This window comes from Amblyomma americanum, chromosome 1 (assembly GCF_052857255.1).
Source record: "Amblyomma americanum isolate KBUSLIRL-KWMA chromosome 1, ASM5285725v1, whole genome shotgun sequence".
Taxonomy (NCBI): Eukaryota; Metazoa; Arthropoda; class Arachnida; order Ixodida; family Ixodidae; genus Amblyomma; species Amblyomma americanum.
Genome location: NC_135497.1, coordinates 50,969,618 through 50,994,336, shown reverse-complemented (window position 1 = coordinate 50,994,336; position 24,719 = coordinate 50,969,618). Strand labels below are relative to the sequence as shown.

Genomic DNA, 24,719 nt, shown 5'->3' with positions numbered 1-24,719 from the left:
ACACATGGAGCATGGAGAAGTCGGATTGCTCTTCACATTTGTATTTGTTCAGCAGCAAGAAAATAGCCATGTTTACCCCCGTAAGCCAATATCCATCACCTCTGCATGTCCAGCGGGAAGCGATGTAGGGTGACACCGTCAGAAGAATCCACTCTGTCGCAATTTTCCACGGAGCATCGCTTCTTCACGGGCCTCGAGCTCATCGTGTCATATAGCACTAAGCGATTCAAACAAAAAATTATGGAGGGAACTTAAGACTGCTGTCGTGTCTTGAGTGCGAAAGCGTAGTTTTTATTGTATTTTATTTTCTTTTTGTTTTTCTCTCACCCTTTGTAATGACCTACTAACTCATCAGTCGTACGACAACACATGCGCTAGGTTCATCTTTGTTCGCTAAGAAGCAACGCGGTTCGGTGGCCTACGGGTTGCGTGCTCTCCGCGCAGTCTGAAAGTCCTAGGGCCATATTCTATGTTTTCTATTTTACATTGTCCATTTCGTGTCCATTTGGCCCTCTGTCATTGGTCACTCAGATGTACCCGCGGCTTTCAAGCGCCTGTGGGAAGCGACCTGGCCATTGGGTGGTTGGCGACCAGACCTCACCATTAGCTGCCATTGGCTGAGATATGCAGCCAAGGGTGAGGTCCGGTCAGCAACCACCCAATGGCCGTGTGGTTTCCCACAGTGACGGTACATCTGAGTGACCAATGACAGAGGGCCAGATGGACACGAAATGGACAAATGGACGCGAAATGGAAAATGGTCAGCTTATAGAATACAGGCCCTGGGATCAGTTCCCAGCACCCTAGCAAGAAGCTGCAATTTTCTTTGATACCACTGTGACGTCATCTGGGATTTTTCGTGACCACTTTTGCGGTCAACGCCGACGCCGGGTCTCATTGCCGATGAGCCATGTAACGTTTCCGCATTAAAAACAAGAAGCGTGCTGCAATGGCCACGGCGGATCTAGCTTGCAACGGCGCAAGAAGACATCGCACTGGCCGCACGCAGAACAAGAAAACGACGGACCGAGCAGAAGTCGGCAGCAGCGGGGTATTAATCTTGTCAAAAGCCGCCGCGGTGGCTCAGTGGTTATGGCGCTCGGCTGCTGGACCCGAAAGACGCGGGTTCGATCCCGGCAGCGGCGGTCGAATTTTGATGGAGGCGAAATTCTAGAGGCCCGTCTACAGTGCGATATCAGTGCACGTTAAAGGAACCCAGGTGGTCGAAATTATCTGAAGCCCTCCATTACGACTTCCTTCATAGCCGAAGTCGCTTTGGGGCGTTAAACCACGTAAAACAAACTATTAATCCTACCAAACTACAGTGGCATACGAGCAACTAGAGTGCTTGACGAAAACTTCGCAACCGGCACATTTTGAGGCCTGGGAGCTAAATTTATATATACAATTTCCCGGGCGCGCCAGTTCACACAGAGGGGCGCCAAGGATAAAAGGCTGCTTCGTAGCTTGCTTCGTAAGCTCCCGCCACTGCGACCGGAAGCCGCAACAAATAAGGCTTGCAAAGTCGCGCTGCCAATGCAACCACGGTCATTTTAACAAGGGGCGCATGCACATTGCACTAAAATTTAATAATCTAGCATGTTGTTTTTAATCAAATACAGTGCTTCACTTATCAAAAAAGGTATTTTCATATCTATTCGTTAATTAGTAGTTTAATAATCTCATTATACGAGTATTTGCCCCCCCCCCAGCCCATTTGCTGTGCTGCAGTCGCTCTTGACAGCACTTGGTTCCCGCCTTCGCCACCGTTTTAAATCCGCCTTGGCATGCACACACGCTCTAACTGACAACTGCTTTTATTGGCGGTTCACACCTGAATACAGGCCGAAGTGCTTCGTGAAAAATATGAAAAATATGGATAATAAGTGCCGATCACAGAGCCATGGCAGCAGAACGCATGCGCAGGCAAGCCAGGGGCGTATAGCACACTGAATCAGATTTTCTTTAGTTTTTCATTTCATTTGGACAGCAGTTAGCCGCTTCCAAAGAGTCAACCTCAGCCGAAAACAGAGCTAAAGACGGGGTGCTAAAGCGCTCAGTTTAAATGGAGATTATTTAGAAGCGCGGCATATATAATCTTGCTGCTCAGTCTTGCACGATATGAAATTTTAGGGTCAAGCAGCGGGAAACAATTTTGAGCCGTAAATTAGTGTTTTTCCCTTTTTTCTTTTTCAGAAACCGGGTGCGAAGAGCCGGGGCAGGTGCGGCACTCTGTTTTGAACTGCACATTAAGTACCAATGCCTTAGGAAAACGGCCACCTGGTACGCTTTGCTCGTACTCTTGTGATGAAGGGTACGCACTCCCTGCTCACCTAGAACCACGCAATCGGTTCAGTTGCTCCGAAGACGGCTCTTGGGACCAAAAAGAGGACCTGCTGTGCAACAGTAAGCATACAGGGCTCTGCAGCGACGAGCGTGCTTTCTCAACGGTTTAAATTTCTGTCATTCACTCGGCGCACTCTAGGGTGTTCTACTTTGCATAACAGGCATCAGTCATTGCAGCATAACGCGGCGATTGGTTGACTTAGCTCCTCTGCTAGACCTCAGTTGTGCGATAAAAGCAAAGCATCGCGAAAAGCTTTCACTAACGACACCTCTTTCCATCCCCTCTCTACCCTTTCTTGCAACCCATCTCCACCCAGCAGTCGAGAGCTCGCGTGTCCATTCGTCGGCTGAATCACGCTGCGTCGCCATGTGATATCTGGCCAACGTTCTCTCGGCTTCGCGTGGTTATTTAAAGAGCCACCGTCTGTACACTACTCACTCGCACCGCTACAAGCGCAGGCGCAATAGGCCTTCATTAGTTTTCGCACAGCGTCATAAAAATCAACTCGCTATCTTCTGCCGAAATGGCCGATGAATCCTGGCTGTGCATTCCACTGAGGGCTGCTGAAAGTTAGTGCAGACGTGCAGTAGGATCTGTTACCGTTCCCAAAACTTCTTGCTAATGTCATCCCCGTCGGCGTGTGTTTTACTTGGTTGCCCGAGTGGTTAAACCTACCGTGGACCACGCGGAGTAGATGGAGCCTTATACCGGCACTTCGGTCTTTCCTGTAAGCGGTAAAGATCTGATCAATTGGCTATATTGGCGAGAACTGAGGAAACCTTGTGCAGTTCATGGCGGAATTTCCACCACGTCTATATTACGCGGTGCCACACAATAGAACATTTTGCCACGTGGAACATCACCGAAGGCAAAGCCTGCTGACTCACTATGTACACGTACGAGCAATACGAAAGGAAACACTTCGATCGCACTCAGTAGCCATATTTATGTTTACTTCCGCATCGAACTGAAGGCATTAAAAGGATCATGAGACTATAGAAGAAAATGCATACAAAAATGCAGTCTTCTTACTCATACTTGTTGAGCAGCCATTGGCTGCAAGCTGATGAAGTGTTCCTTTTTACATTGTTTCGACATTTACCCTATTGTTTTGGTCATTAAACGTGCATGGGCTTGTGTTTTGTTAGCTGTGTGGCCCGCATGTCCGCACGAGAGGTGAAATAATTAGTTTAGCTGTTTCGCAAACGGGCATTTCTTTCCCTCCTGTGACAAGAAGCCCTCGAGTTATGGGCGCCCACCGTTGGCAGAATAAATGTGCAGCGGGCTTTGTTCGTCGCAGTCTGCGCTCACTGAGATCTCTGTTGAGTGCAGAAACCGGCTGCGAGAGACCACGACTTCTGAAGAGCTCGGTTCTTGACTGCTCCGAAAGCGCCAATGTGGTGGGCAATTGGCCAGCTGGGACAATCTGCAATCACATCTGCGATAAAGGCTTCGTGATACCTCAAAGCCTACAGCACCTGAACGAAATAGTTTGCCTCGACGATGGAAAGTGGAACGAGACAGACAATTTGGAGTGTGTCGGTGAGTGGCCTCTTTTTCTGTTGCACACAAATGGTGTGAGCGCGAGCCTTTCAGCAACCGGACTGCGCAAAAGTATCCATTTGACCAGAAGTTTATTTTGTTGCCTTCAGCGCGTGTTTGCTTGAGGGCTTCCATATCCGAGGACATACGAATCAATAATGCGTTCAAGTTTCCTAAAGTTCCAGCCAGTCAAATGCCTTCGGAGCGCTGACCCCTTGCATTGCTTTCGAGTTGAAGATTTTGCTCATTTTAATGGCTGTTATTGTTCACAAAGTAATTTTGCATCTACGCACATTCGATAACTGCAATAAAAAATAAAATCTCAAGTTAGCTCAACCTTATGAATAGTTTTGCATTCGACCTGCATACACACAACACGATGAGTAGCGTCTCGCTGCGTTGTCCGAGTTTTGTTTGTTGTGAAAGAAACAGAATGTGCGCCAGCGTGAGACCTCGCTAACAAAGGCGACTCTAACAACCCATTCCGATCCACATCCAAAAAATTACAGGATTGCACTTAACTCTGCTTAAGACCGGGGAATGCGAAAGCCTTTCCCTTTCTTTTCTCCCTCCATTTTTCTTGTTAAATTTTTGTTTGAAATTTTGTGATGTTTTTATTTATTTATTATTTGTTATTGATTTTTCGTTTTCTTTTTTCCGTTTTTGTTATTTTCTTTTTTCTCTTGTTTTTATTTTTTACTAATTAAGCCTTCTCATGCATTTACATCGTTTTTCATCGAATCAGTCACACAAGACCTGCTTCAAACGCAGCATTTATTTTCATTAATTCAATTTAACTCATCGACTAATTACAGTTCATCAATCAAACTTTTCCCATTTCAAGGTCTACTCACTCACTACCTAAGGCGATCAAACTTTTCCAGATTTATCTGCACAGAACGACATAATCATGCGGAGAAAATAACTAATGAGAGCGACGGATGGGAACGAAGCTATTTCGCATCGCACTTCGAAAGAACGTCAATCGGCGGCATAGAAGACGACCATTGGAAAACATTTGTTTGTGCCCTTGTAGTTCACTTATCGAGCCCTGCACGCACTGTCTGATTCTGGACGCCATTTAGTGTTATTTGGTCGGGTTTATGAGATGCAGCACTCTTACTGACACGCAAGGGGCTAAGCGGTGCGGAAAGACTGGCCTTCCTCTCCTCTCCCCCTTTTCTCTGCGCGCATGCGCATGAAGATGTACTCTCTCGCCCAGCTTGTTCCGGTGTCAAACGCAGCCCAGACTTTTTTTTTCAGACCGCTTCCCGCTTGCGGCGTTGTTCGCCCCCACACGAGAATTCACACCCATCTGTGTAAGTCGTAGGACTGAGCAGTCATCGCAGCTACATTTTGGTTTTGGCATTCTCTATAGTAGCACGCGACTATAATCAATTGATTTTAATGAATGTTACTTTCTAAGCATACTTATGCCTGAGCAGTCTACAATGGCTAAGAACCGCCCAAACGACCATTGCCTGCCGGCTTCCTGTAATATATATATATAAAATTATTTTGCTGCTGCTGTTGTTTTGTACTGACTGGCATTTCCGACTGGACTTTCTGCAGAACGGCGAAATCCCCAGCTGTCCCAGGGCTGCAGGGACGAAGTGGTGGTCGTGGATGGACACAACGTGTCGTTCCCAGTCGCACTCGAAGCGCCCACATTCGGAGCGTTCAATGGCACCGACGCGACGGTAAACTGTAGCGCCACGGAAGTGGCTGCATACGGCACACACGTCATATCCTGCGATGCTTTCGACTCGGAGCTCGGCACTAACTCATCGTGTGCGTTCAACGTTACAGCATTAGGTGAGTCCGTTGTGTCAGTTGCATCGAATGTATCTGCCGGCCGCGGCAGTCGCATTGCGATGGAGGCGAAATTCTAGAGGCCCGTCTACTGTGCAATGTCAGTGCTCGTTAAAGAACCCCAGGTGGTCGAAATTAACCGGAGCCCCCCACTACGGTGTCCCTCACAGCGTGAGTCGCTTTGGGGCGTTAAACCTCATGAATCAAACAACCCAAACCAAACCAGCGTACCTCAATATGATCAGGCATTGCAGAAAAAGTCATATAATTGTTTACTGCGGCATTCTGAATGCTTCAGAGCCCTTCAGATCTGTCAACGGCTTTTCTGAGCCAGGCCCACAGGTGCACCAACATTAATAATCGCCATCCTTAATAACAGACCGATGAAACTCGCTTTAATATTCACACAGATGCAAGGTTCATTACGGCGTTTCCATCCGTTGTTCTTTTGAAAAAGCTCTTGGAGCTGGTGCCTTTAATACTCAGTGCAAGAACAGCGCGAATTTTATCATTTGCACGTCCACGTTTCGCCTGCATATTTTACTGCAGGTCACAAAGGCGAACCGATGGTTTACTCTGTGAGAGGCCATTAAACAAATTTGTAACTTACAGGTGCCTGTAGACCGAGTTGAATGTGATGCCACATAAAGCGGCCAATTATGAAGCGGTTTCAAGAGAGGCAACCGAAATAGCTGCACGTTTCATAACGCCAGATAAAGCTGAATCATGGCGAAGATGCCAGCGTAGTGGCCTCTCTCCTTGGCAGCGCAGTAGCAGCCGAGGACACAAAAATAACCTCACCCGTACAGGACTGGTCCTTAGCTTCCTACTAGGCTTTACTTCACGCGCATATTTCGTACTTGTAATGTATTTTATTTCTCATTGATATGGCTGTGTTCTTGCACAAAGCGAAACAATCACCGCGGCTTTGGCGTTTGGCTGCTTTTCCGAAGGTTGCCGGTTCGATCCGGGCCTAGGCGAAATGCAAAAGCACTCGTGTGCTGCGAAATGTCAGCGGGAGCCCTCCAGTGCGGTGTCCTTCATAGCCTATGCGTTGCTTTGGGACGTTAGCTGTTTATACAAACACGCCTACACAGGAAAGCGGACAGGTAAAATAAAGTTTAGCGTGACGTTCGGCCCCGGTCCTGCGTAGCAGTATACAACCTGGTGATCGTAAATAAAGTGATGTGTTAATCGGCCTTTCCCAGTATTTCGCAACATGCGTGTCTGTGTTTTGTGATGCGGTGCTTGTGCAGCGCCCGGGTGCGCGCCGTTCCAAAGCGACCCGTACAGCCGCGTGTCCTGCTCCGCGGACCGCAACGCCACCGGCGGACGGCTGCACCCGGTGGGGGATGTGTGCGAGTACATCTGCCAGCAGGCCGAATACGTCATCCCCCAGAGCAAGCTCGACTCGGCCGTCAAGGAGTGCCGGCCCGACGGCTCCTGGAGCGATGAGGACTTCCACCTCTGCGAGAGTACGCCTTCCTCACTCTTGTCTGTCTGCGCGGCAATGGCAGCCGCAGAACCTTCTCGTTTCGGTGCCATCGTCAGGTCCGACAGTGTGACGAGGACTGCAGTTCGGGCACACGACGTTTACGCAACGAATTTCTTGTTTTTTTTTTTTTTTGCTGTTGTTGAAAGAATTGGCGCCAGCGTGCTTTCGAAATTTTTCGCTCTGGGTGAAATTTGTCATCCAAGGAAGTCTCTATTTGTTCTATTTCTTGTGAAATTCTTTTAATACGTAAGCATTGTATGGCTATGTTTGCGGTTTCGTGTCTTCACGAGCTTGTCATCGCGGTAATGTTCGAACGAATGGAGTTATAAGAAAAAGAATGGTTGCATTAGATACAGCATCAAAAAATCTCGCAGGGGAAATCATGAAGTCCTTGTAGGGTAAAGAGGTAATTAATTTGAGCCAAAAATGTCCAAAACATGGGCGGGGCCGGGGCAAAGGTGGCGCCAAATTTGAAAACACCGGCAGTGCGGACGAAACGAAGCGCGAGTAAAGAGAGACAAAGAGGGGCGAGGAGGCGTCAATGCTTACGCATTCCTCCAATGCGGGTGCCGCAGTGACCTCAAATTTTTTTTTTTGGTGGTGGTCTTTGCAATCACCCACTCGCCTTGGTAACCCTCTTGAGACCCAGGGCTATAAAGATGAGATGCGACTGTTTCCGGTGGCCCCTAACGCAATCCCCTCGGCCACGATCCGCAGAGCAATTGCCCCCCGTCGTGACAAGCGGCTGCAAGGACGACGTCATCCACACCGACGTGCTGGGCAACACGACCGTGCCCCTGCCCGTGTTCCGCACCGCCTCCGGTCAACTAGTCAATGCCACCTGCACCCCGGAGAAGCTGCTCGACTACCGCGAATATCAGATCAACTGCGTCGCGGAGGACAGGGAGCTGCGCTCGTCGACGACCTGTTCGTTTAAGGTAATAGTCAAAGGTAGGAACTCGCGGGTGAATCACCGCGGCGGACTGCTGGCAAGCTTTCTTTCAGCCCTCGGAGATGTGCCAATAGTCGCCCGCCGCCGGTGCGTCGCTTGTTTCCGCTGCAGGGCGGCATTTTTTTTTTAAATATTTAAGCGGGTGCTGCTCGTAATGACTGTTGATATCGCATGCTGGCTCTCACCTGCTCAAAGGGGGCAGTAAATTAGAGGCGTTTTCATTCCAAGTGCATACACAGCAAGTAGGGCCCGACCATACTTAATGCGCTCATACAGTGACCTATAGAGTGCATCGCTGCTTGTTACTCTGAGGCGGGAATGATCGAACTCTCCCAGTCTGGCACGAATTCCGTGACACAGCATATCTCCGTTGCTCCTCCTGTTGTTTGTAGCGACCACAATGTTAACGCGACAGCGTTAAGGACCCCGTGTCGCAGAAAAGCCGGCGTCGGCGGCGTTGGCCTTGAGCGAAAAATCCCAGCAGCACTAATAAATAAGATCGAGTAGGAAATTAGCCGAGTTGGGGAATCGAGCCAGAGCCTCCGGAGTGAGAGACGAGCACGCTAACCACTCCGCCACGCCAGCCCCATGATTTGGAATGAACAAAGGCACGTCTAGTGAATACGGTGCTGTTTTTTCCTTCCGTTATGGCGCGATTCGGGTGTCCGGCGAGATATATGAGAGAGGCGTCATTTCCTTTCGTTTAAACCAATTTTCATTCCATTTTCCTTTCCTTACGGCCCGGTTCAGGTGTCCACCAATATATGTGAGACAGGCGTTCTTTAAATTGTTGAACGGGCCACGCGTCGCGCTGAACGGGCGATGGCGTTCTGTGGACTCCCTGGCAACGGTGCAACACGCTGTCGCGTCTCACTCTTAAAGACGAAGCTTGAGCGTCCTCCAATTTTCTTCGCGTATACCCGGAGTGCATCTTCGTGGCTGCAAAAAGTTTGCCGCGGTTCGAGACTGACCGGGTGGTCTGCAGTGCAGTGCAACGCTGCGTGTTCTCTCGCGCAGGTCACTCTGGTCCCCGCCCTCTTCGCCAACCCCAAAATTGTGTAGACGTCCACGAAGTCTACGACACGTACCCGGCGCCGGTGCGGCCGCCCGCGTTCGAGGCGGCGTCCGGCGGCCCCGCCCTGGTCACCTGCGAGCCGGCCACGCTGCTCGGGCCCGGCGCGTACAACGTCACCTGTACGGCTAGAGACAATAAAACCAAGGCAGAAACACAGTGTGCCTATGTTGTGAACGCGAGGCAGATCGAGCAGTTCCGGGGTGAGTAGAACCGCTCTGGCTGCATGGCTGCACCGCTGATGGCTGCGCACCAAAGCGCCTCCGCATGGCTGCAGCCTGCGCTTGGCCGCGCTTCTCTCCATTGGGCCTGCTCTGGCTTGGTTTCCCCGGGGCGTGCCTTTGGCTGACCGGCGAGTGCGTAGTACAAGCAGCGGCAGCCCGCACTGAGTCTGCGCGTCGTTTCCAGAGTCGCAGTGTTTGTCTCTAAGGGGTCCCGCGAACGGCGACATCCGGTGCAAGCGGCGCGACGGACTCATCACGTGCCACTTCTCGTGCTTCCCCGACTACGTGATGAACACCACGGCGCTTCCCCTGCTGGCCAGGGGCTTCGTGGTCTGCGACCGCGCCCAGCGCGACCGCTTCGACTTCCAGGAGGAGTACGGACTCGACGCGCTGCCCGCCTGCACCAGTGAGTGTCGCGCTTGAATTGCTCCGCAACCTGTGCTGTGGCGCCGAAACGACGGGATCGGTGCGTAGCCGATGCATTCATCAGATGCCAAAAGCCGTGCTTAGGTATTCGGAACCACACTCGCCAACCGAACCATTGGCAACAAAAGCACACTTACGCGGCGTGGCTATAGCCGCACGAGAAACGAAAAGGGGAATAGGAAACGTATTAGTCCCACTAAGTGGCACAATCCGCGCGTATATCTCCGTTTCCGCTGCTCGGGTCGGCAGCGTGTCGCTGCAGATCGGGAGGGCCATAGTCGACAAATAGGCGCCGTCGCTTTTTCTCTTGGCCGCTGACGTTTATAAGCGCAGGACCGGTGCCCTTTTTTACTCGCTTTAACGCAAATTGGGAAGCATTACCAGACAGATAATGAGGTGTGCTCGCAGATGAACCACTTCGACTGCTGGCATGCCCTCACGAAAGTCTGTGCCCGAACAGCCTGGCTCCGTTGCTGAAGGGATTAGGCCTGCGCCACGATTGCCTCGCAGACATGGCATCGCAAACTCACGCGAGCAGCCTTCACGTTTCTATATATATATGGCAAGAAAGTGGGCTAGGTCCTACACATTCTGATTTGTTTGCAGCAGCGCTGACAAAAAATGCATATCAGACACGCCGACAGGAGCTACGTTCACTGGGGACAGCGTATTGGAAAGTGCGCCTTTGTTGGAGCAGACTGTCAGGATTTTTGCTTTCGCGCATTCAAAAGCATGGTTTTTAGCGCAGTTAAAACGGGACGGACAAATAGAAGGCTGGGTAGGCGCTAGAAGGCGTCCAGTTTCAGCTGCAGAAAACATCATCAGGGGCACCTAATCACATTGATATGTTGGCAGTGCGACAGCATTAGGAGTTGTTGATAACTTTACCAGAAGTAACGTCACTTCTGGTCTGGTGACGTCACTTCTCTCCAACCAATGGGAATCATCCTCTCTGATGACGTCACTTGCCTCCAGCCAATGGGTGAATTTTATGATTGGCGAAACATTTTAATCCGGCAGCGTGAGGGGTCCCGTTTACAGAAAATGTCGTCGGCGTTGTGAGCGGAAAAGCAGGTGGCCCACCTTCCACCTATATATTGTGACCTTGTGACGTCATAACCTGCTCACTCGTGTGCTCACTCGATGTTCAGCGTCGAATGTATAACTGCAGACCTGAAGTTGCACCTCACACCGAGGCGGCTGAACTGACTCGTCACTCTGCCCGAGGACCGCTTTCGTTTCCTTGGCAGGGGATTTTGGGTGACTGGGAATATATGAACGAGGCATAGCCCTTCAAGAGGCCTGAAGCGTCTCTCTTCCGCAGCTCCCCTCGCTGTTCGTTGCACCTTTCTTGCTTGCCGCGTGATAGCCGCTGAGGGAGTCGATAAGTGCCGTTTACCTTGGCGATTCCTTCAACGTCTTTGCGCCGAGAAACAATCAAGAAGCTTAACAGCTGCCAGGCTCCCATTCTTTCCGCAAAAGCACCGGGTGTGTCCAGCGCGATGTGTCCTTTCACATTCCCCAGAGGGATAGACGGTTGTGGGCGTGTCCTCCGCTATCTTATTAGCATCTTATCTTATTAGCCGGCGCTGCCGGCCGGCGCGGCGTTGCCCCGACGATATGAGTGCCGTACTCCAGAAGGTCTGGCACCGGTTTTGGCGCCGGGAGCGAGCCCACTGATGGCATCCCGCCAGCGGCTGCGACCACGTTTCGGTCGCGACATGCAGTCTCTCCTGCAACGCGAACCTCTCCTGTGGGCGTCGCATCATTTCACGACTCTTAACCGAATCACTTTCAGTTGAGATTTTCTTTCTGTCTCTTTCCTGAGAAGCCGCACTGCATCCGTACAAGTGTAAAGGAAAAGAAAAAATTATTATTTATTTGCGTCTTTCACGTAGAAACTTTTCAATACAACCAATGTAGTAATTCTTACGGATAATAGTCCCCAAGTGTAGTCCGCTTAATTGGATCGCTAGGTGCTCTGTGTGCGCAGGCATTACTGCAACGCTGAAGCACGAGCCATTCAGTATTACTACGTGCCAGAGACGTATCTCTGCCCTCCGGCTCAAAAGAAAATAACAAGGTTTAAACGCGGCTGCAGGTCGCACTTTCGCCCAGGGGGGGGGGGGGGGGGGGGGTTATTCGAAGGTATCGGCATCTACATGAACAGTATAGTAACCTGAACGGCGGGCATCCAAAACAACCTAAATGTATTTGTTTGGGAATTAAAGTCGGAAGTACTAAGGCGGATTTCAATTGCAGCACAAGTGCAGGCCCTAAACTCGGCAATTTTCAGTGAAGCGCTGCGACGTTCATTCGGCCAGCGAACTGACGATGGCAGTTATTCCACGACTAACGCCCGGTATGTCGTGTGCAGAAAGCAGGAAGTGGCCTGGCTTTCGTTGGGCGGAAATACGCGTCAGCTGAAACGAACAACGTGCATCTACAGAGTACAGGTCCTCCTCTCTTTGTTTCATTCTTTATTTATTTGCTTGTTTCTTTGTTTTTCCTTCTTTCTTCCTTTTTTCTTACTTCCGTTTTCCCTCCGCTTTCTTTCTTCGTTCCCGACTTGTCCTCCTTTTCATGCGCTCTGCATGTGAACTGTGATTGCAGGTGCGCTACCGCATTGCGGTGCTGATCTCATATGGCTCGAGTGGCTTTCGTTCACATAAATAAAATTTATTTGAGCCCATTTGTTTATTCATTTTTGAGCTTGGATTACTAGGTGGATTACAGAAGCTTAATTCTGACCTCTGCAGATGCCAGCAAAGTTTAAGAAATTGACCCAGCTATGATTACAACACGGTCACTTTACAGCACCCAGAATAAGGGCCTCGCGCTTCAAATCATGGTTGCTGTCAATATAAACGAAAATTTGCATGCTGAAACAGCTGCCTACGGGCTAATTATTACCGGCGAGGCGGAGTTGAGGAGTATTCAAGTAGCACACGCTGTATCCTTGCCTACACCACCTCACTACTCCTCCTCCTCCCTCCTCCTCAACCCCACACCTGCCTCGTAGGAAGAGGGGGGCTGGCTGACTCTAGCGTGACCGCGCAGCGTTGCCTGATGGCTCGCTCGGCGGATTCTCCAAGCTGCGCCCTGCACCAAGGACGTTTTCTAACCAATAAAGTTTATTCGCTTAATTTCAGAAGTCTTCCTTTTTTATTTTAACAGGACAACGCGAGTCGTATGCGACCGTGGGCATTGTTAATCGGGAATGACACTAAGCCTCAATAAATGAAATGGTAGTTTCAATGCTCACGAGTTACAAGCAGTTAGTTTTACGCCTTGATCTTAGTAATGAGCCTACGCGCATAATTTAGCTCGAAACTGACCGTCGTTCTGAATTATACGCGTTGACTCGAAGGCATTTAACATGAATTTCCGAAAAGTATCTCTTCACTGATGTAATGTGTCGGCCTATAGTACACAAAGGCAATTACTTTTTTTTTTTTGCAGCCACCGCGATTCCAAGACGTGCTCATGAGCTCGGGCATGCATTCCTGAGCACGATGAAAGCGATAACGTATAAGTGGTAGTTAATGCTTTTCTACTGCATGCTATACAATTCTGCCTCATGGGCGTTCGGCTTCTGAGTACAAGGTCGACGGATCTAATCCCGACCGCAGAGGCCGCATTTCAAAAACTGCGAAAGGCAGAAACGCCCACGTGTTGTGCGATGTCGCTGTACGCTAAGGAACCCGCGGTGGTCGAGACTAGCCCGAAGCCCTCCAGTACGACGTTCCTCATAGCCCTGCCGACGCTTCGGGACGGTAAACCGCCAATGCTCATTTTTCCTCGCTTGGAAGGACACTGTGGCAGAGGGGGGTCACTTTAGAGTGCATTGTATTTAGCAACATCACAAAGCAGCGGCCGCCTGTTAGCATGAGGCGCGCAGACGCAAATAAAAACCAAAAGCGGAGCACCGTCACAAGCTTCGCCCAAACGAAGACAGGTCCTGTTGTCGAAACGTTGGCTAAGCACCCTGAGGCTTCCCCCCCCCTCCCCCGTTGGTCACTGTGCTAACAAATTCATCTCCCTGCCCTCTCTCTACCATGGACTCTGAATTCGTTAAAGACATGCCGGGCTAGCTGGATCTTTACCTATTGCGAAGCGCCACGCAGACTAAGACCAACAAGACTTGGTGTGCAAAACCTGTCGCCCCTTACGGCATAACGAATTGAAATAAAGATTGTGAATTGTGGGGTCTAACGTTCGGAAGCGACACGTGGGGCATGAGAGACGCCTTAGTGGAGGGAATAATTTGGATCCCGGGGGTTCCTGAACATGCGAAAACTAGAGGCGTAAGTGGTCTATAAAGATATAAAAGTGGCTGTCGGATTCCTGTGGAAAGCCGATTAACGCTATGGTGAAACCCCCTTATCCAGCCGTTTAGGTCCGGAGTAGCACAGTGCGCGCGAAAAAAAAAAAAAAACTGCCACGTACGAATGAGGCTCCGGTGCTACGGGGAAAAGGCGGCATGTTTCCATTGCTGCAACACAAACAGCGGAATTATTAGGCAACAGCGGCTCGCTAGCGTGCCTTGCTTCGCTTTCCATGAGTAACGGTGCACGTAAGCTCATACCTTGCCTCCTTGTCGAGGCCTTATGCGTAATCTGTGTTTGACCTTCCCTGACGGATTGAAATACGCTGAAATGGCTGCTCTGATAAGAGACAGTGTCGATCTACGTCAGCCTAAAACTGTCATTGCATTTATCGCCAGGAGCTCTTGCATATTCCAGCACCAGTGCAGTGTTATCTCGCACGTGATCTGACACTGCTTCTGAAATTATTTTTGGAAACGCCATCTGCACGTCCCATCCCCGGCCCTTCCGCCTCGGCAGAGAAAGTGGGAAGTTTGGTTTATGGTTTATGAGGGTTTAACGTCCCAAACCGACTCAGGCTATAAGAGACGCCGTAGTGAAGGGCTCCGGAAATTTCGACCACCTGGGGTGCCTCTAGAATTTCGTCTCCATCGAAATTCGACAGCCGCAGCCGGGATCGAACCCGCGTCTTTCGCGGCCAGCAGCCGAACGCCATAACCACTCAGCCACCGCGGCGGCCGAGAAAATGGGAAGTGATGTCCTGGGTGTTTCCGGGGTATACCGCAGCGCCGCGTATCGGGGTTCCTTCGTTCTTGGCGACCTTTTTCGTGCTCATTCCGCGCGTACCTTAAAACCGCCTTTGTGGCCCATCGCAGGTCAAAAATTGCTCGCGTGAGCCTTTGCGTACAGGAGTTGGCATTATGTGTAACGCGCGTTCGCGGCTTCTCGTGGTGTACTGGGCAGTGCATTCAGCTGCAGATTCGCAGGATCGCAGTCCGAATCCCGGCGATGACTGTGTGTTTGTATTTGTTTTTTACTTTTTGACTTTCCTAACTTGGTATGGCAGATATTATATAGCTCAATTCTTTCTGCTTTCAGGTCCACTTTTCTTCTCAACCCATAATCTCATATAAACGTGACACACATGAAACATGTGCCTGATATATATGGGGCACATATAACGCACGTCCATTAAACACAATATACGAGTCTCGTGTGACACATAACTGAGATTTTCTGATAGGGACTGTCACCAGTTCACACTGTCACCAGGCCTCGCGGGCATCAAATCTCGCGAATTTGCATAATCGCAGTGAGAGTTGTTGTCCTGTGCATACAATTCGGCCATACAAAAGGGACAGTGATAACTTCATACGATTCTTGTTCTGGGTAATAATCGATTCTGCGGCTCCGTCTGGCTATGATGTTGTTTTTCGGGCAGAATAATGCGCATCTATTGCCGAGAGAATTGCGTTAAAAAAAATCACCCTGCCCCTATATTCAAACTCGTAACGCCATGGCCGATTGGACTCCGTGATCACTGTATGGAAGTAAAAGGCGGTGTGGCCTAGCCTCAGGGATCCGCGATGGAAATGTCTCAACGCACCGCAGTTTGCTTCCGAAAGTCACCGGTATACCCGTGTTTCGTTTTCCGACCTTTTCTAGCTTATAAATGCTCCATTTTCAGAGGAAATACTACAGTCATTGTCGTACCCATCGAAACGGGCAGTTTGTCCCGGGTGTCCCTATCATCTTTTCTATACACTGTTCTGTTTGATCAATCAGCCGGGGGTAGCGCACATTACATGTTGGCGCTTTCACGGGTCGCAAGCAACTTCATGTTGGTCTGCCCAGCAGACGAGAAATCAGGGTTGTGTCGCGTCACCGCCACAGCCGAGAATACGACGCCGGAACTGGCGAGCGCTCTGTGCGCATGCTCGTAATGTCGTCCGTTTCTCCACAGCGGTCCTTGATGGGACGCTGAACGAATGGATGCTGCCGTGATATCACTTGCACGCGATGTGTGTTTCTAGAGGCGTGGGTGCTCTTGCTATCCGGGTTGGCGCGGGGATTTGGCGGTGCATTAAAACAAAAAATGTCATTGAGTCTGCCACTGTGTTAGCTGACAATACGCCGGTTGGCCCGCAGGGCTCCCGTCACCCACGTACTTTCAGGGTAGCCTGGCCTTCCACGTGGGCCTCCCCAACTGCTCCCTGGAGAGCCTGCACATGGACTTCATGCCCAAGGTGAACGAGACGCTGTTCGACCGGGCGGGTGACTTGTGCAGGCAAGCTTTCTGCGACATTACCTTCGTCTGCGAGACCGACGTGCGACGAAACGCGTCCGATCCTTCTTCTGCGTCTGCCGCCATGAAGGTTGTCTGGACAGTCCAGGTTTGTCGCTTCCTGGCCGCGTTCCTGACCTCAGACACTCGGTCGCTGATTCTGTTGAGCGTGATTGCGACTATAGCAGTACACCCCCCAGACATCTCCAGAAGCAACCTTGTGTATAGCACCCGTCCCTGAGCAAAAATAGACAGTGAAATGAAACCTTTCACTACGGTGGACGTCATAGCCCACAGTGCTATGTGGATTTTTACAGGCCAGGACATCAAGCAGTCATTAATCGCTCATAATTAGCAAGCACTAGATGGAAGACTTCCGCTTCAAAGGTTGATTTATATTGTGCAATGCGATAAGGCATTCAAAGTTAAGAAAAAATGGCACTGTTCATTATACTTGTGTCACAGCGATCCACGTTGCTTTCACTGTGGACACGTTAGCTCTTAAAATAAAGCCATTCTTTCTTTTTTCTTTCCCTCACATTTTCTGCGGGGCAGGCCCGGCATAATGTCAACGCCAGCAATGACATTCCCGAGGCGGAGATCGTCATCGAGCAGATCCAAGTGCTCACTCACTACATAGTGACGTCGGACCCGGGATTCTACGAGGAGATCGCCAAAGTGGGCGGCGACCTGTGGCAGGATTCCTTCCGCCAGTCCCGATTCCGGCTGGTATGCGGCAGCCGCGGCTTCGCCATCGATGCTGACACGGCTCACTGCGGTGGGTGCCAACACCAAAGCTGCTGAGCGTGCGCGACCTGCACCTTCTTTGCTTACTTATATTGGCGCTGCGCAGTGCAATGTCCCCGTGGCACATTCGAGGAGCATGGCGCTTGCCACCTGTGCCCCTTGAACCACTACCAGGACTCCGAGGGCCAGACAAGCTGCAGAGAGTGTCCCAAGCACACCTTCTCATTCGAGGGGGCCAAAATGGTCGAGGACTGCACTGGTGAGCAACTGCGGGGAGCAGCATGTGTGACCGAGGTGGACACCCTTAAGCGGACGAAGCGCCCTAGTAGGAAAAGTTGTTCGAGGAAAACAAAGGCGCAGTAACTGTCTGACTTCGCGTTGGGCACCTCGCCCTCGCCGTAGGGAAGGGAGTAAGGTGGGAGTGAAAGAGGAATGGCCTAGCTTTAACAGCGCTCCGAGGTGTGTGGAAGGCGGCGGCTGCTTCACGTTTGTGCAGAATCGTGGGGGAGATTTCTTCGCGGCCGCAATCTTCACATTTGGTTCCTGCTTTCAGTGCTTACTTCACTTCGCTTCGCTCATTCAAATGACTTAATTGTGCCATGCAACAGAAGAAACGTAATTTTACTGTGATTCGGGGCGCACTGACCAGCACTGGCCGTCGTCATGGCCATCTGCGGAGAAGAACGCGCGCAGAGGAAGCATCATGACAAATGCGATTAATCGACTTCGACTCGCTCTCGTCGGCAAATCAGCGCCAGTCTTATGCACGCGTGCAGGGAAGTATCCCAGCTGCCAAGATTAGCTGCCAGCTGGGAGGGAGGAACCGGCGCAGATAACACCGCCGAGCTGATTGGCCACGCAACCTTAATCACGCACACGAATCTGAAGCTGGACCCGGCAGTGCTTAATAATTCACTCGCTGTGATGCACTCAAACGAGTTCGTTCGGTTCTTGTAACGGGGCTTCCCGCATCTGAGAAAAAAAAAAGACATCAACACCGCGAGAGAAAATACAACCTTTGTTACTTCTTCTTCGCCTGCGAAGATTACCATAGGATTCTGGTTTTCGTGCATACTGCTCCACTAGGGGGTGCCTCGATGGCCAGCGGCATCCAGGCACCCTACTGCGCTACAGACAAGCAGCGCAAATTTACGGCTGACCTGGTCCAATATTGCCAAGGCTATGCTCAGTTTAATGTTTAATGTCTCTGGTTGAAACACAAATTCATACCTTGCTTCTTTTTTATTTCTTTCGCCTTTCTTTCGCCTTTTTTTCGTCCATACTCTGTTGCTGCCGCCAATCTTAATCTTTCTGGGTGCTCCCATAACATCACACATGATGTTCAAATAAAGGTATTCCTGTTGTTGTTTTTTCTACCATTCGGCTCTGAACTTTTCCAATTGCTGCCGTCAGGTTACACGGCGTAGCACTGGCCGCGCAGTCGAATTTCGATGGAGGCGAAATTCTAGAGGCCCGTGTACTGTGCGATGTCAGTGCACGTTAAAGAACTCCAGGTGGTTGAAATTTCCAGAGCCCTCCACTACGGCGTCCCTCATAACCTGGGTTGCTTTGGGACGTTAAGCCGTATAAATCAAACTAAACCAAACTTACCGCGCAGCCATTGTCTCAAGCATATACCACGTGTTTCAAGAAAGCCCGCCTCTGACTTTAAACAAGTGGGGTTTTTAAGGTAAAGAGAAGACTTTTGCGGTGCAGTAATACAGTGCTGGCGGAGTCAGAAAACAAGCGGCTCGTGTTAATAGTAAAGTGATGAACTAAATTCTGATAGTTCAATTTCAATTATTACAGATAGCCGCCTGACTGCAATTAGAGATTTGTAGCTGGTCGTTAGTAACAGCCATATTGTTTTTTTTTTATAATTTCGGGAACGCGATTACCCTCGCCGCTATAGCTCAACAAATTAAGGCCATTTCTCGCGCCATTACAAAACCGCGCGCCTGCGGAAGAGCACGAAACGACGCCCATCAAATCGCGTCACTGCGTGGCGCATGTTCCGCGTGACATTCGCTGCCGCAGTCGCGCTGGAGCAGCGAAGTGGCGAGGAGCGGTGAGCACCGCTTCCCTGAAGCACCTGGTGCGTACCTTAACGCTCTATAGACGCTGGGGTCGCAGTTTTATGTGATAGCTCACGAGCCCCATGCCCCCGCACCCATCGCCGGTGTCGCACTTTGCCACGACCTGCAAGTGGCAAAGTGGAGAGAGAGGGAGAAATCCCCTCCGCTTATGAAAGAGAGGGGGGTGAGGCCGGAGCGTCATGCATGACGACGAGCTTTTTGTGCTAGCGCATAGTCACAGCTAACGGTAAATAGGTGTCCTCGAAGTTTTTCATGGCAAATGACGTCGGAACGCGTGTTATTCAGAAGAATCCCGCGAATCGCCATTCCTTGCGACGCGCATGCAGGGCGTGTGACATGCGTAGAATTTTATGGCGTTATCCTTGCTCATGCAGGACCACCATTTTCGTCGCACCTGGTTAGAATAGGGTTCATTCTTTGTTCTTTTTTCTGTAAAATTGAAAAGTGGAGCGGAACCCGAAAAGGAGACTGCTGAGGCAATGGCGCTGAGGGTGGAAATGACGACTCTGCGGGAAAAGAAAGTTTTTGACACACCAGCCTTTGCAAACGCGCGTCGAAGAGCGACTGCGCGAGCAGGTATGTGACTGTGCCACAGTTTGCAATCATGTCGTCGAAACGCGAGCGGCGTCACACAGAAACGAGAACGCAGGAGTAGCAATACCGCGATTGATGCGATTGGCTCAGTTTCTCTTCGCTTGCTACTCGTAATGACTATTTCTGAAGTGGGCATTGACCCAGTCGTTCTTCTCGTTGTTCCAGCTTGCGCCGTTCGTATTGTCGTCTTGCTGTTTTCCATCTCTTTCGTACGCATGTTCCCTTCCATTTCTCGCGCTTATGTGCCCTTAACTGCGTCACTCCTCTCTGTAATTCAGTCGGGGCCACGAGGGCGACACGATTTTGATTCCAGCCGTGGTGAGATGTGCTCACAGGCTTCAAACACTCGAGGCTAGTGCGTCAACAAGAGACTGTAGGAGCGGTCCGACTATTCGTTCCAACCCTGTGCGCAGGCTCTACTGATCATCTGCGCCCGTACAGCGAAAGCAGCAGCGCTATCTTGGCGTAACATGCTCGAAGGGCGTAAGCACTGAATGCGCTTGGCGTGTGCTTTTTGCCTGCAAGCTCGACTTACTTTTCGCCAGCGAATGAATTTCAGGGAGAAGGCGTGTGCTACGACACGCCAGTGGGGCCCGCAAGCGAGACAGTGGCGAGGCGGCGATTCGTTAGAAAACGTCTTCGCAGCGCGCAAGGCTTGTCGACGAGGCTTCCTTTTCAGTGGCTCGTTCGCTCGCGGCTCGCAGAGTTTGCGGGACCGGACGTGCCTCCTCCGGCCAGGGACGCCCCTGCGCGGCAGCCGCACCATGGACGCGGCCCTTGCGACCCGAACCCGTGCCGGCACCAGGGAATCTGCTACCTGCAGAGCGGCGGCTACGCTTGCCTTTGCCAGCAACACTACCGAGGTATGCGCTTCGCTGTATGCAATGTTGACGCCGACACAAGTGCACACTATTCTCTTTTTTGTAACATGTGCTGTCCGGCCACAAGGTCCTTGCCGTGGTTAACGCCTTGAATTGAAGCCAAAACCGCGCGCAAGCGATCTGTGCGTTACGTTACAGGGCAACTGAATAGGTTTTAGAATTTGATGAGCTTAAAGGGGTCGAATGTGTGAATCTTACAGGTGAAGCCTGCGAAGCCTGTTTCTGCTAGTATTTGAGTTAGTGCCCTAATCGCCAAATAAAGCCATGTCAACGTTCAGTCTTCTCCGCAGTACACAGAACCAGGCAGCGACCGCAATGATAATGTCACGTACGGCGGAGCTACGTTCCCAGAGAATAAACTTTTGCTTGAAGAAATAAAACCAACACCACCTAATGTAAACCTCACGATGCGTTGTTTGGCGGCATTGGACAACGCACAGCAGAATGCGGGCGAAGGCAGCGGAAATCTATAAACTTTCAGCATCGACGTCATCGCAAGTTTCTCCGCACACCTTCAACGCAGAGAGGAGAAGCCTGAACATCATCGCGGTTTTAATCAGCCATCACGTCACCATTTTAAACGCCAGCGTAAAACTATTTGACACGCTTTATCTAGAAGCTTCATTTATTCGAATCCTCAGATATCGTGGAATTCTAAAAAGAAAAACAACAACTTTGCAGCATATGTACGGTTCAGCTCTCGACCCGGGTGGAGGCGCATTTCAGATACTTCACCTTCGAAGGGGAAGGTCATACTTCACTTTCGATACCTCACCTTCACCTTCATTCAAACGGCTTGGCGTTCAGCAGTAAGCTGAAATTGGTGGAAAATGCTGCTTATGTGGTTGGAGCTTTTTGGCACAGCGTATACACAACGGCGCACTCCTACTGCCGAAAGTTTAGTAACGCCAGGGTACCGTGAAGACTCGCACATGGCAGGCCCAGTACCGGCAGAGATAGCGGCATAATGGCGTGCTAAAACTTTTGGTTGTCCTTGCTTTTGCCCATTACTAATAACAATGGAGGCTAGCAAGCGGCAGCACGTAGCTCAATTCCCGCAGAGAAGAATTCCTAACACTTCTGCCTGCTTCTTTACTCCTATTAATGCTTCATTGCCAACTCAATCAAAAGAGAGGGGTAACAATGCGAAGCAAGGTAAGAGGCGTAGTTTCTTATAAAACCCTGCCTGAGTGCATACCATGTCGCCTTAAACTCGTCCCATCGACAAATGGAGCAGTCTTCACAGAGGCCAGAACCCGACGAAGGATGATTCGCTTGTCGGCTCCTAAGGCTCGGGATGGTTTTACAGCCAGCACACTCTCTTCCTGTTGTCCGGGTGTTATGACTGTTACTCGCTATTCCAGTTTAAAAGATCCACATGGACTTCTGAAATACCGACGGTTTGCATGCATGGATCCGCTCTTTATCAAGTGTTGTTGTCGGGCTACTTGGTCAGATTTTTTACTCGCCATGAAAGTTTTTTTGCGCAACAAAGAGTGCACATAGACAAGACGACAGGACGAAACCTGTCATGGCGAAAGATGGATCCGATCGGAGACGCTTAGCAGGAAACGTAATAAGACGTCCATGTGAAACAAGCGAATTTCCTGCGGTGGTACTACGTGCTGAACTTAGTCTGCCAAGGCAAGCAGTGGGAAAAAGTAAATTCTCACGCAGGAAGAAGCCCTTCTAAAATATACTCCGATGGCAGCATTCCTGCAGCATGTTCAGCCCCAGCTATGTTCTGCACCAACGCACTGCGCGTGCGTGCCTAATATGTGTATTTGTGATTAAATGATGGATGGAATTTTACGTTCCAAAGCAACACTATGGGCTATGAGAAGCTCTCCTTAGTTACGGACTAAATTAGCCACTTGCAGCGAAATTTCTGCCTACGGGCGTTTTAGCACTTGGGCTCCATCGGCACGCGGCCACCGTGGCTCGGCAGCCGAACGCCATAGCCGCCAGCGAAGCGTGTATTTGTGGCAGCTGTGAGGCAAAAAACTTTCCTTTGCTCGCGTGGTGCCCGTATTGCTGCTGCCTGGCACGTGTTCGGTGCCTGTCATATTTCAACGAGGAGTCCAGCGCACTCGTTGCTCGCTGCTGGACTTGGAGCGGTGGAAACTAAACCGGAGCGCTCCGCAATAAGCCGAACCTCCATTGACTCGCTGCAGCTGTGGAGCGCTTACCTGCGTAATGGATGCGGTTGTTGAATAAATCTGGTAACATTTATACAACTTGAACAGAAAACCACATATCGGAGCGCCTGTGGTTAGCTTCGCACACATTTTAATGTTTAATGCGCATTTTGTGTGCTGTTATGACAATGAAAAAGTGCGGGGAAAAAAACGATAGGGAAGAAAAGCCGCCACGACGAGAGCAACTTTCCCTCGAAAATACTTTTAAAACAAAGTGATAGTATACAGTTAAAAGCGGCCAAAACGCCTGACAAACGACTCTCCCGTCTGACTTCTGCGTGCGCTGAAGATGCGCATAATTTTAACCCCGATAAGACGTAGTCTGTCGCAGAAGTCAACAAAGAAGTGTTGCGTTAGCAAACACACGATGAACTGCAAGGAATGCTCCGGCGTCTGCGTTTTCGTTACCTTTGTGAGCCTGATCTGGGTTTGCTCCACCTGGAGAGAGCGTTTGGCAGACGAAAAGGAAGCCCTGCCGAGAATGTATGAGCACCAGGGGCCGAATCACGTAACGATCAAATCACAAGCCTGTCAAAAATTGACCCATTAGCCCCGCTCCGATCGGTCGGCATGCCCGCTGGTCCGCGCCGACCGTTAGGAGCGCGACTTTCTGACAGTTTTGTGACTGTTTTGAAATTGTGATAGTCCCGCAATTCGGCCCCAGAAAGGTGAACTGAATGGCCAGTTGGGGAATTCACCAGGCTTGCGGCCTCTGCGCAGGGACCTGGCAAGGTCGAGAGTTGGTCCCGTCCGCCTCATGCTCATCGTTGCTCGACGGGAAGTGGCGGCCGGGCAACTAGGAGACGTCCAGTCCTTCCGCTGTTAAATTACTACAAAACAGTGATCAGACCTTCATTTGTGATAAGGAACCATTTAACCCTTTGCCGAAAACTCTATCCATCTCGAGACCTTTCGGAGCACGCCGCCACGCAATGCTTGCAATCATGAAAAAAAAAGCCGTTGTCAGACTAAAGACAGAGGGTGATTACTATTCGCAAGCGGATAAACGAAAAATGCAAAATCACTTACGTCTCGCTGTTCTTGAAACACGCCTCGGAAAACTTAGGAAGGAGTAGCGTTAAGAGCATTTCTGAACTAAATCATAAATCCTGAAAGAGTTGCGCAAACCTAAGGTCTGCTAGGGCATTCCTAGTCCTTGCCCAAATGCAGGAAGGAGGACGGTGAACCGAACACAGCGTAGTAATTACAGCTTGCAGCAACCGGCTGCGACTTGTTGGTCGCAGCCGATGGCCGCATGCTGACGAAGGGAGTGTCGCGAAGCGTGCGCTCACTTTCCGTGAGGTAGTTACGTACATGTGTGGACGAGGCCAGGTTAACTAGAAGGTAAACTGCACAATCCTTGCGTTAGCTGAATCGTTGAACAAAAGACTAGAAGCAGCTGGTTTCTTCGTGTCTTGATCTGACAATTTCAAATTCACCGCTTACCCGTTTAAGACAGTAAGCTTCGTGGAAAGCAGCTAGGACTTTCTCAGTCATACTTCTGTAGGGCCGAATGCATCAGCTCGTGACTATTGTCAACGCTAACGTTCATTCAAAGCGCAGCGACTTCTGTGGTGCCTTAGCAGAGCACTCGAGGCTGGTGCCCGCTATCTGCACAGAAAGCCCTTGCGCTTAAGAAATGCCACGGACATGGTAAACGAGAAGAGAACTCTTGATATTTCTTTCCACAACAGCAACATCAACAACAACATCAACAAAGA

The 24,719-nt window shown here is 50.4% G+C and overlaps 1 protein-coding gene across 3 annotated transcripts in view; it reads left to right on the top strand.

Annotated features, from left to right (window-relative positions):
• The window catches only part of LOC144112799 (sushi, von Willebrand factor type A, EGF and pentraxin domain-containing protein 1-like), a 132,399-nt gene that overhangs the window by 80,042 nt on the left and 27,638 nt on the right, over positions 1–24,719 (top strand). For all 3 annotated transcript variants that reach the window (XM_077645608.1, XM_077645610.1, XM_077645609.1), the window contains 11 exons: positions 2,197–2,406; positions 3,680–3,889; positions 5,462–5,704; positions 6,958–7,176; positions 7,914–8,147; positions 9,166–9,423; positions 9,629–9,850; positions 16,347–16,591; positions 17,038–17,260; positions 17,336–17,488; positions 20,624–20,782. In XM_077645608.1, the coding sequence (XP_077501734.1) occupies positions 2,197–2,406; positions 3,680–3,889; positions 5,462–5,704; positions 6,958–7,176; positions 7,914–8,147; positions 9,166–9,423; positions 9,629–9,850; positions 16,347–16,591; positions 17,038–17,260; positions 17,336–17,488; positions 20,624–20,782 (2,376 nt within the window). The remainder of the gene's footprint in view (positions 1–2,196; positions 2,407–3,679; positions 3,890–5,461; positions 5,705–6,957; positions 7,177–7,913; positions 8,148–9,165; positions 9,424–9,628; positions 9,851–16,346; positions 16,592–17,037; positions 17,261–17,335; positions 17,489–20,623; positions 20,783–24,719) is intronic.